The sequence below is a fragment of the Meleagris gallopavo genome, chromosome 4 (assembly GCF_000146605.3).
Source record: "Meleagris gallopavo isolate NT-WF06-2002-E0010 breed Aviagen turkey brand Nicholas breeding stock chromosome 4, Turkey_5.1, whole genome shotgun sequence".
NCBI lineage: Eukaryota > Metazoa > Chordata > Aves > Galliformes > Phasianidae > Meleagris > Meleagris gallopavo.
In genome coordinates this window covers 9,396,901-9,408,743 of record NC_015014.2, presented here as the reverse complement: position 1 = coordinate 9,408,743, position 11,843 = coordinate 9,396,901, and the positions used below count along the sequence as shown (strand labels likewise).

The following is an 11,843-nucleotide window of genomic DNA, read 5'->3' as shown; positions in this document are numbered from 1 at the left end:
ACAGAATAAGCACTGCAGAATCAAAAGAAAAATAAGTTATTCCTCCCACGCTTGCAGTTTTGACTTGCTGTTTGGCGAAGTCAATAGTCTGATTCTTATTGTATCTGGGATCGTGGTGGATTAAAGTAGATCTCTTTGCCCTGGATCAGGAACCTGCAAGGTATCTGCAAATCAAAGCAGAGGGTGAATAGAAGAAGGGCCTAAAAATGTGAGGAAAGGCACCAGAGAAGGCAGGTAGCTTGGTCCTGTGTTTAATGCCAGTACTAATGACACCTGTGTTGCTCCTTCAAAAAATTCACCTAGCGCCCTGTTAAAAGCCTCAGGTCGCAGAGATTCTAGCACCCAATGAGGCCTTGAACAGATCTTTTTCCAGTCAGAAGTGTTTTCCTGGTGACCAACCCATTCCACCATGTGCCTGTGATTTTGTCCTTATTTCACTTCCTTTGGGGGAGTGAGTGGTATGGTGCCACATCAAGGAAGGGGCAGGGGAAGGAAGTACTCAGGTGTGTGGGAGGAGGAAGGTCATGGAAATGATGGGCCTAAACAGGATGAGGGAGAGTAGAAAGTGCTACACATCCAGTCTCCTTGTCATCATGTTTCTCTCCTGATGGGGTCAAATCTGTGATGCTTTGGCAATGTTTTAGATATGTACTGAATGAGAGCAAAGTTTGGAAACTAAGCACAACTTCGGCGCCAGAGAAACCTGGGTTTCTTTGGACCTATCTGCAGATTTGAAAAATAGTACTACATTGACTGAAAGATACGAGCATAATGCCCTTTTTCTGTCTTTTCTACTCTCACAGATGAACAGGAGCCAGCAGTCAGCAGCGATTCAGATATTTCATTGATTATGGCAATGGAGGTTGGACTGTCCGATGTGGAGCTTTCCACTGACCAAGACTGCGAAGAGGTGAAGTCTTGAAAAACAAACAGATCTCTGAGACTAAACTACAGGGGAGGGCCACAGGGAGGGACCGAGTCAACCTTCTAGGATTTGGACCAGTCACGCACTTGCCTCCAGAGCACTGTCACTCCTGCACACTCCATTCTGAGATGGTCACGAAAAGCAATAGCAACAGTTGTGTCTGCCTGGATGCAGTTCCATCATCTTTCATACATTCGTAATGTTCACATGGGAGATGAATGCTTCCAGTTTGCCCACGTGCTTGAGAGCAGCCATGTGACTCTTCAGTGGCTCATAAATACGCAACTGAAATGACAGCTTGAGTGTTTTCTACACTTGTTCGATCGTGTTTTTGTTTCTTTTTTTTTTAAGAGGTATGTTTGTTATGTTTGTTTGTTTGTTTATAGTTTGTTATGAATAGACATTCTTTTTGTTGACTGACCCCCAGCTTTTTCAAGAGTTCAGTCCAGAAACCTGAATTCCCCGTTCACTGGTCACTTAATGATCCCACTCCGAGATCTATCATTGCCTGTTATTTCTTCATGAAGTACACGTGGCTTCAGAGGGATGGTGCACCAGCATCCTGTGTAAATGTGAAACCTGCCCGCATTAAGTGGAGCCTGGGAAATGTTGTAATCTGACGGTCTTTATTTGTAAGAGAGCTCTGAATTAAGAAAGATTGCTGAGATTTGGTTTAAAACTCCATTATTCTGGCTTCTTCATACAGCTGTCTTTGAGACAAGTATGATACAGAGTTGAGGGAGAGAAAGAAGTGTCTTGTAGTCCTTTGCTGCATTTTATGCTATTACTACAGTATGTACTACATGTTAGTATGTACTTACTTGCTTATATATATACCAAACCATTCTGGATAGAGAGGAAGGAATCTGAAAATGAACAGAAGTAACACAAATCAAAACATCTAAATAGGAATGATTTGTGACTTAATCCATCCTTAACTGCGTTTCCAGGGAAAAGCTTATGCTTACTTGTTCAATGTAAAATTTCATTTTTCAGTCAAAATATTCAACTGTGAAAAAGCATTCTTGGCTTCCTGTTTTACAAGAGCAAAGGGTTTCTGTTGACAGTCAGATGATTTGAATCACATTACTGCCTCCTGAGTAAGTCAGCAGAATCAACGATTCATCTTACATTGGAATTTCATGGAGAGGTCAAACATTTTCACTTGTATCACTGCAGCATCTCAAAACACAACCGTTGGGGTTTCTTGCTATATTTAAACTTCCTTTTAGATTTGCTCAGCTGGGGAAAACAGCTCCCACCCAAAATTCAGCTTGTCAGATTTTATTCAGGAACAAATGTGTTTAGAACTGTACCCAAAATTCTGGACAGCTTGCTTTTTTATTGTGGGAAGAAGGAAGATTTCTACTCCATGCTTTGGGTTCAATTAGAACTCAATTTGTTTTAGGGTCTTTTTTTTTTTTAAATTGTTTTTAGTCCTTAAATTGTAGGGTATGTTTGAGGCTTGAAAACCATGATCCAGTTATGTGCCGTGATGTTTTTATAAGCCATTCAAATGAACATCTCTCCTTAACTAAAGAAATGCAAGCAGTTTGGAATCTGTTTGATTTGAAAAGGACGTTAGAGATTGTTAGAGAGGATGCAGCTGAGTCACTCTTGCTGATATTTGTGACTCTGTTCCCTGCCACTGTGGGTAATGCCGCCACTGTCAGGGGAGATGATGCTTAAATTCACTCCTTCACAACGGAGTTTACACCAAGTACCACGTCAGCCCCACTTAAGCTCTGAATATAGTGCTGAAATGAGATACAGGTGGTGCTTACACCTCCTATCGGCCCTTTACATAGTAGTGAAACGTCACCGATGATTGTAGGGAAAAGGCAGAAGCTGGTTATACACAGACAGGGCTCCCAGTGGAAAGTACAGATGCTGGTACATTATCTTCTCTAGCACTGGATCCTGGGTGCTTCATGTCTCAGAGCACCATAACACGACGTCCGAGTTGTCAGGGATCCTTTCACAGCCGTCTGCTACAGCCCAGCACACAGACAAAGCCCTTGACTGAATTGCTGGAGTACCTGCCACAGAGTCTTTTTTGCCAGAGGAATTGAGTTAATGGACAAACTGACTGATTATCTGTTGCTATAATGGAGTCCCCCACAGTACAGCACAGCAAATGAGGTCTGTGTTTGCACCAGAGGCTGTAAAAAAGGCGAGGCAGGAGGTGAAACCTCCAGTTAATGGTGAAGGGGGTCATTTGTCTGGCAAAATTATTAAAGGGAGCTATGCTGAATGCAGCAGCACATCGTAACTGAGCCCCTGCCCGTATCACTAGGAGCAATAATACTTCTCCTAAGTATCCCATCCTAGATCCAGTCCCTTGGCATCCAGGGCTGGCCACCATCGGGGGCAGGGTGTTTAGCTGGGCCAGATGTTTTTACATCTCACCATATTCTGGTCTTTCAAAAGAGTGGTCCTAGCAAATCTGGGCTAGGAGCATTTTGGCTTCTGTTTTCCAAATTCTACCTGCAGTCCTGCTCAGGAAAGATTTTTCTCCATCTCTCTCTTGCAGTGCTGCATAGCTCTGAGTGCTGTGAAGTGATCACAAGTGCAGAACCAGGTCACACCTCACTGAAGGCAGAACTTAGGAAAGCATTTACGTAGATGTTCTAATCCATCCTTGTTCAGAAAAGCACTTATGGTTAATTTTGGGCTTGTACGGAAATGACATTATGTTGAACAGGTCCTCTATGAAAGTATTTAAGCCCCTGTGTCAAATGGAAATGTTTTCCGAAAGTAGGACCTGGCTGCCAGTGTTTTTTGTACATATGACCTGTGAATGCCTTTGGAATTTGAGGTGCTTCATAAATATTAAGACCTCAGAGGTTTGTTTGTAACAGACGAAAGCCTTAATTCTGCAGATCTGCGTGCCCATGCACAGTTTTGCCTGTGTGAATCTCTCCACTGTGATTCTTCGCAGGGTAAAATTAAACCTCCTCGTTGGCACGTTTGGGCAAAATTATTCCTTTCCTGAGAGCGTTTGGCAATTCCTCAGTGCTGCTGCCTGCCAGCCCTGCGTTAAGCAGGTGGGATTCAGCTGCCGAGGGCACAGCACTACCTGTTCAGAACAGAGAGCAGCCTTTGGCCCGCAGCGATGGAAAAACAAAATCCTCAGGTGCCCTCCGACAAAGAGTGCTCAAGAATGTAATTCTGCACACCTGCGCAGTGTGGCTTTACTGCTGCAGCCACTGCCTGCTGCCAGGACAGCACGGACAGGGCAGGGGTTACCTCCTTCACAGGGCTGGTGGCTGGAGGACAGCACAGCTCTCTGAGAAGTGCTCCTGTCGCTTTTCCTGCTCCTGTCACCTGGAGCTCTTTCCTATTATTTCCCTTTAGCGAGTGCTGTGTGGGAGAACATTTGCCAGCTTGTCTTCATTCCAGCTGCATTGAAGAATAAACCTTGGGCAAGCAGAGCCCGTGCTCTGTGTTCCCTTTGGTTTTCATGAGTTTCACTAAGCTGCAGGTCTGTTTGATAGGTAGGAGACATAAAAAATTGCACGAGTTCTGTGCTCATAGCCAACCTAATGTGTGTGCAGGCATGCAAGGCACCAGCTCTGAATCCTTTCCTCAGCTCAGCCATTCTGATGGAGACCCTTGCTGTGGGTTTGGGGGGTTGTTTCTTTTCCTGACTGCCTCAGAGCTTGGAAAACAGGATTGGGACGGATGCAGTGCTACAGTTTGTTCTTCAAGCATTCTACAGAATTATGTTTCCACATATGCATATATAAGTACATTGATATGTCTATGGAAACTGTAGTGAAAACAAGCTGCTGCCATTTTTAGAGTGTTTCCATATGCGAGAGAACATGGCAATAAAGAAAAAGGCTTTGTGGAAGCAATTTGAAATAAAAATCCTGAAATCACATACAAGAGGTCCCCAGGATCTCGCTACTTTACTTTAATGAAATCTGGGCCAGATCCAGATGATGGTGTTGCAAGAAGGCCAGTACTTTGTCTCCTGTTGAACAACCAGTTTGTGATATGTTCTTATTTTGTGAACAAAACGAATCCAAGCGTTGAAGACAGATGTAGCTCAGAATTCAGTGTTTCACAAAGAACACGCATTTTGTGATCCAAAATCTTTGTTGTCACACCTGGTAATCCAGTCTCTCCTCCTCCTTGCTAAATAAAAAGAGATGCTCATCTAACTTGAAACATGTCGAGCTCAGAAGATGTTTGCACCTGGGTGGCTTGCCCTGGCAGATATCTATCTGCAGATCTCTAACACCTCTATGTACTTTTAGTCATTAGTATACAGCTGCAGATTCTTCATTAAATGTATTTTAGTTCCCAGTCTGGTTTAACCTGGAGTGCAGTTGTCGCATAGATTTTCCAGTCTTTTGCCTTGCGAACTTCTTCCTTGGGACGTACACTACAGCCCTAAGAGGGGATTCACTGACGAACAGAGATCAGAGCATGAGCCTTTACAGACAACCTGCAAGTCCTCATTGTGGCAATTGGTCTGCGCTGAAATGACGAGACAGGTTGTGTTTGGCAGCAGGAGATGCATTTCAGCCCAGGCAGTTGGGAGTCTCCCAGGTTGTGTTTATAAGAGCCTCATTCCTGCCTGCTCTCTGTCCACAGAAAAGCTAATTTCAAACTAAGCATATAGTTTGAAATAAGCCAGGACAGTGAGTCCACAGGCTGTGCACACCATGAAAATCAGTATAGTCGTTTATTACCTAATATTTCATTAGCAATAATGGAGACTTTTTAACCATTTGTAGTTCTCATGGAGCCTTGTTGTAGGATGAGGGTTTCTGGTCTGCTAGAAATACGGGCCAGGGCAAGCTGGCTGTCTGAACAGAAGGCAGGAATGGCTTACTGTTCTGCTGCATCCATTTTGCAGGACTGAAGTGGTAGAGAAATCCATCCATCACGATGGATCAGCACAAGGGAAGGGAATTGGTGGGATAAAGCCAACGCCATCCAGCTTTCTCTCTGGCAATTTGTGCTGCCCGTGCCTCTCGTAAGGGGGGTGTTGTTTTAGCGGCCTTTTTAATAGGGACAACTGATCCAACACAAGCACTCCTTGAATTCTAACGAGCTGTTACCTGGACGAATGGAGAGAGCCGTGCGGCTGAAAGAGGAGCGCCAGATGGGCTCCGCGCTCGGGATGCGGGTGTAGCAGATGGCAGCTGCGGGCTGGGAGGCGGCGAGCGAGGGCGAAGGCTGCCCTCTGCTGTGCGGCGGCACCGCGGCTCAGAGCCGCTCAGCTCGCTTCCTCCTCCCTGGTTCTTCTTTTCCATGGGGGAAAAAAAAGACTTTCTCAGCACGAGCTGTATTTCAAGGAGAGAAGCAGAGGGGGAACGATGGATTAAATGTGTTGAGGGAAAAGCCAGTGGATGGGTTTTCCATCTGAAATTAATCTTGGCTCTCTTGACTATTTTAATTGTGAATCGGTGGAAGCTATTGCTTTCTGGAGCAAAAGCCAAAAAGAAGAAAGAAAAAAGAAGAAGAAGAGGAATATAAAGAAGACATAGCATTTTTCTTTTTAGTTTATTCCCCAGTTCTTCAGTCCTGTGTAGTGTTAAAAACAAGATCAAGATGCTTGGTTGCTCCAAATGCGTACAGCTATCCCAAATCCAAACGTTTTGTATGTGCACATAATGCCATCCTTCCTTCTTGCTCCACGTTCGGAAGCTGAAATTACTGTACCATTTTGTAATTAGAAATGTAAAGAGGGGACAGCGGGTGGGAGGGTCTGTTCTATTTATAGCAAGATGTTCCTTGTATTTAGTGAACACTTCAAATGGTTTTGTACTTGTCAAGATATACATTCCATCCAGTTCCAGAAGAGAATTATTTTTATTTAGAGTAGTTTATAAGCAAACCAAAACAAAATGCGGTGTCCTGTTTGGACGCAGTTCATGAACAGAGCAGAAGTATTCTGGTTTCGAGTGATGGCTCCAATGTTTTTTCCAGCATCATCTCCTCTCGCATGCTGCAGAGTCACATCAGCAAATGCCAATGTTAAAAAGGGAGTGGAGAAAAAATGAATAAATACCATATGCATCAGTGCACAGCTTGCCAAAGTAATTTCCAGTTGGGAAACAACGTTCTGTATCAGTGAAGTTCTCAGAGGCGGCCGGTCCCGCAGCGGGCAGCAGGACAGGGTGTGCTCCAGCCCTGCCTCTCCCTGCCCCAGCTGACAGCCTGAGAAACCTGGGGGACAGGGCGAGAGCATCACACTCACACACTGCATCTCAGCATCTGCGGGGCCGTAGGGATCGGGACGTGGTTTTGGCCGAAGCTGTTTTGCTGGTACTGGCACTGCACTGGTTTTGTCTGAGTGGGAATGAGCCTTCACCTCCAAGTTAAAAACAAGTTCCTTTCTTCAAGCGGCTGCACTTGGGGTTGGGAAGCACCTAGTGAAAGGCCAGGGCAAAATCACACTGTGGCATTTGCATAGGCAGCTCTTTTTCTTACCATCAGCTCTTTATTTTTTTTTTTTTTTGGTCCTCCTACCTGTGAATGTGCTGCCAAAACGGCAGTAGCAGTTTGTGAAGCGAGCCTTTCTTTTAGGTTTACTTTCTGTACCGCATTGCAAACACAGCTTAACTCTTTGCTGACATTTTATGATGTGTCCACCTTCCCTTCCAATGCACTTTAGCTCTCTTGAAAAAAATGTGGGAGTCGGAAGCACCATCCTAAAGGGATTTGCCTGCAATCATGAGGCACGCGCTTTTTTTTCCTTTTCATCTTGCTTTGTTATATACTGTAAATGCTAAAGAGCATGGACAGTGACTCAGCTGGGGGAAGTACTGAAACATTAAGGGTAATATTTGGAAGCGTTATTCAGTAGTACAACACGGCTATTTTTGTTATATAGAAGATTATAATGTAAATATGTGAGACTGTGTTATTATGTACTAGTAAAATATTGCAACTATCAAAGTTAAGATTGTGAATTTCAAGGAATTTTATTGCAAGTTTTTTAATAAAACGAATCTGATGACCGTGTCCTACGTATTTTCTAACAGACAGTCAAGCTGGCACTCCCTGATGTGTGAAAGTCATTGTTTCTCACTGCTAACTTTGGCACCGGCAGAAAGCAGAAGCTGCAGCCAGGAGGGACCCAAGCCACAGCCTGGCTGCCTGCTTCTGCCTGGCTCTTGTTGTTCTCCTGCTGCTTTTGATCAGAGAGCAGCAGCTGGTGGGGGTGAACACCTCTCTCATGGGAGAGCTGCGGTCACTCTAAGCGCTGGGCATCGTGTGTTAAATCAGCCTTATGGTGTGACGGCGCTGCTGTGTCACATGCAGAATGACCCTGCTGGTGTGAGGAGTCATCAAGCTGCTCATCCCTGGATCCCCCATCCCCAAAGGTGTCTGGGGGAGACACGGCACTGTCATATATGCAGCCCGTGGGACTGATATATGCAGCATAGGTGTGCTGCTTGCAAGAGGCTGAGGGCACAGTAAAATCCTGCCCAAAAGAAATTTAAGAGACTTGAAAGTTTTCTGGAAGATGTGAGAAATAAAAAAGGTAAGTCAGCCCTGAAAGAGCTGCAGCCATGCTGCAGACACACAGTTCTCCCTGATCCCGGCCCATGATTTCAGCCTGGCGGCCGACGCTCCCAGAAGGGACACCCTGCTCCCAGCCACAGCAGTGCATTCGAGGTGTGGATGTGCCAGGTCAGCTGGGGCCTAATGCACATCCTCCTGAAGAAATGGGCAGCTGTGGGTTAGGTAAAGCCCAGCTCCCCAAAACTGCCCTGCCTCATTGCCTCGCTCACTCCTGCTAAGCAGGAAATCAGCTATGTTTAACGTGTCTCTGTCAGCAGCACTGGGAATTGATGCTGCCCATCTAACCTGTGTCAGCCGGTCGCCTGCACGGCCTGAGCAACCTGTCCCACCAGCCCCACTCCACAGAGCCAAAATAACCCCTGGGCTGCAGAGGAAGGTTTGAGGTACTGCCAGCCCAGGCTCCAGGTCTCTCTCTTGCTTTGTCCCAAGTCCAAGTAGAGGGGGGCGGCCATGGGAGAGAGCAGGGCCAGTTTCCCCCAGCAGAGTTGCTATGTGATCTGCACACACAACACAGCTGCTGCTGCTGCAGATCTCATGGGCGGCGGCACGCTCGGGTGTCGCAGCAGCAGTAACCCAGTGCTGAGCTGCTGGGAATGGCATCAAGGCTATAAATAACCAGGGGCGTAAAGCAATTAATTCCAGGCTGCAAGCACATACGTAGGGCTTGGGTTACATCACTCTTTTCTCCACAAATGTGCTTCATTTCTAGTCCAAGTGGAGAAATAAGGCTTTGCTGCTCCGTACTTTTTTTTTTCTTTTTTTCTCTCCAACAGGAATAAGTCAAAATGAACTCACTCCCACGATTCAAGAAGGTGACCTTCAGATCCATCACAATCAATAGAAAGGACTGGATAGCCTTTTCTAAGAGCATTATCCAGACTGCACTGTGCCAGCCTACCAGGGTCCCTTCTCTCCCACGAAACCCAAAATGTGGTAGGAAAGCAAGCAAGCTTTGTATTGCACAGCTGAAGGTGCCCTAAGGGCAGCTGCCTATGCCAAGTCAAGGTGGTTAACTCCAGGGAAACTGGCTCTGAGAAGGCAGCACTGCAACATGGGGTAAGAGGGTTTGGGGACATCCTGCAGAGAATCCAAGCTGGATGTGGCTCTGGGCAGCCTGGTCTGGTGGTTGGTGACCCTGCACATATCAGGGGTTTTGACACTAGATGATCGTTGTGGTCCTTTTCAACCCAGGTCATTCTATAATTCTATGATTTTATGATTCTATGATTCTATGAATAAGAGGACTTGAGGGACAAGAAGAAATCCATAATGGGTTAATGCACTCATACCCATGATAGATGAGCCATAGGAAGTCAATGTTCGATAAGTCAGGGTGCGGTTTTGTAATGCACTCATTCCTCAGCTTTCACTCCTCATGCAAGCAAGCTGAGAGTATGCAAGCCCTGGTAATAGATGAAGCAAGGAAAATAGTACCAATCTCACATGCCTTGGCTGCCCTCTGCTGTAGGCCACCCCTGTGCTCCTCTGGCCATCCTGCTGGACAAATGCATGTCAGCAGCTTGGCTTTGTAGTCTGGCCTCTTACTTTTGAGATAGCATACAGGCTTGGACAGGGAGGCCAGCAGTGACTCACAGTGACTGAAGCCCAGGCAGATGTCCTCCTCCTGCTCATGGGAGAGGGACAGAGCAGACATCTGAGAGCGGTAATACATCAGATGTGTTGGCCAAGCCCCAGAGCTCAGATAAGGTTGTTCCTCTGTCCCTGCTCTGGGCACCTGTGCTGGTTCCAACCCAAATTGCACCTGAACCATATCTGACTGAACAGAGGCCGGGAGCAGATGCCAAAAAAGGAGCAGCACCAGGGTGGTTGCCTCCTCCACGTCACTCTTGGCCTTTCAGATATCTGGCACATCTTTGAGGCTTCCTAGCAGCAGGACCTAGGCTCGCTCAGTTGTGTTTTGTGTGGTTGCCATGCTGTGCCTCAGCACATCCTCGCTGCGCCTCAGCACATCCTTGCTGCCTTTCTCCAAACCCCATGAGCCTCTCATGAATTACACAGCATGGAAGTCCCAGCTACCAGAGCTAAGACTCAAGATATTGGCATGGCAGTCTGAAGCCAGCAAGCACCAGGTAATGTCTTTGTGGCCAGCAACAGTGCGCGTGGTCAGCAGCTAGCAAAATTGGGGGTCAGAAGCAAAACGGGGGAAATGGAAGGAGGTTTTTCACCCAGAGGGTGGTGATGGGCTGGAAAAGTCTGCCCAGAGAGGTTGTTGATGTCCCATCCCTGGAGGCATTCAAGGCCAGGCTGGATGTGGCTCTGGGCAGCCTGGTCTGGTGGTTGATGACCCTGCACGTAGCAGGGGGTTGGAACTGGATGAGCATTGTGGTCCTTTTCAACCCAGGCCATTGCATGATTCTATGAAACAGGCAGGCAGCCACCCATGGGGGAGAGCAGAGAGGATGCTGAGGTATCCCAGGGCTCGCATTGTATACGGCCGATGGACGAACGCCGCTTGCTGACCATCACGCTCTTTCTCCTCGCTGGCCCCGCAGCTGGCACAGCTCACGTCACCCGTGGCTGCAAACCAGGATCCGTTTTCCACCTCCGGCGTCTCCCCACCAGGCGGCTCTCTCTCCCTGTAAATGCGTTTCCCTGCGCTGTGCGGCCGCGTGTCGGAGCCGCAAACCAGAGCAGGGATTTGGGCGAAGAGAAAAAACGCACCGAAATGGGATGCTCGCTGTGTGGTGCTGCTGCAGCCCAACCACGAGGAGCCCCAAGCTGCATGCAGGCATCTTTACAGGAGCACCCCAACAGAAATTCAGGTGCGCTTTGGGAGCATTCAGCTCCTCCAGCCGACATCTGCACCTGCCGAGGCCGAGTTTTAGGCCCGCGAGATAAAACAGTGTGGTGGCAATGCTTTGACATGTGAAATATTTGATCATCTTTGGGCTCCTGCCCTGAGGGTGGCTGGGTCTGAGAGTCAGGAAAGCAGCAAAAAAACTGGATGGGAAGAATCACACAAAAGGCTGCAGTGTTACCTGCAGTGTTATTTAGATGAGGGTGGTGGTTGTGGGGTTGGGTGTTTTTTGTTTGTTGCTTTCATAAGTTCTATAGAAATAGAGAAGGAGGAGGTGGTGTTTCTTACGGAGGACTGACAGCAAACTACGCATCCTTTCAGCCAGGCAGCTGCTCTGAAAAGGATTGTTAGTGCTGGAAAAGCCATTTCTATTTGCCTGTCAAGTCTTAAAGCTGGGGGAGCTGGGGAACTGGCAAAGCTCCCCAGATGTGTTTGATGAGTCGTTAGCAATGACTAGCACAGGGCAGCTGCATATTAAGGTGTGGGGGAGGGAGGTGCTCAACGTGCTGGGAAGGTGATTGTCTTGGGTCTGTAGGGCAAGCGATGACCTTT

At 47.1% G+C, this 11,843-nt stretch overlaps 1 protein-coding gene across 1 annotated transcript in view; it reads left to right on the top strand.

Annotated features, from left to right (window-relative positions):
• RNF150 (ring finger protein 150) overlaps positions 1 to 6,208 on the top strand; it is a 51,175-nt gene extending 44,967 nt beyond the window's left edge. The window contains exon 8 of the mRNA XM_031553251.1: positions 804 to 6,208. Coding sequence (XP_031409111.1) covers positions 804 to 922 — 119 coding nt within the window. The 3' untranslated portion in view covers positions 923 to 6,208. The remainder of the gene's footprint in view (positions 1 to 803) is intronic.
• The last annotated feature ends 5,635 nt before the right edge of the window (positions 6,209 to 11,843 follow it).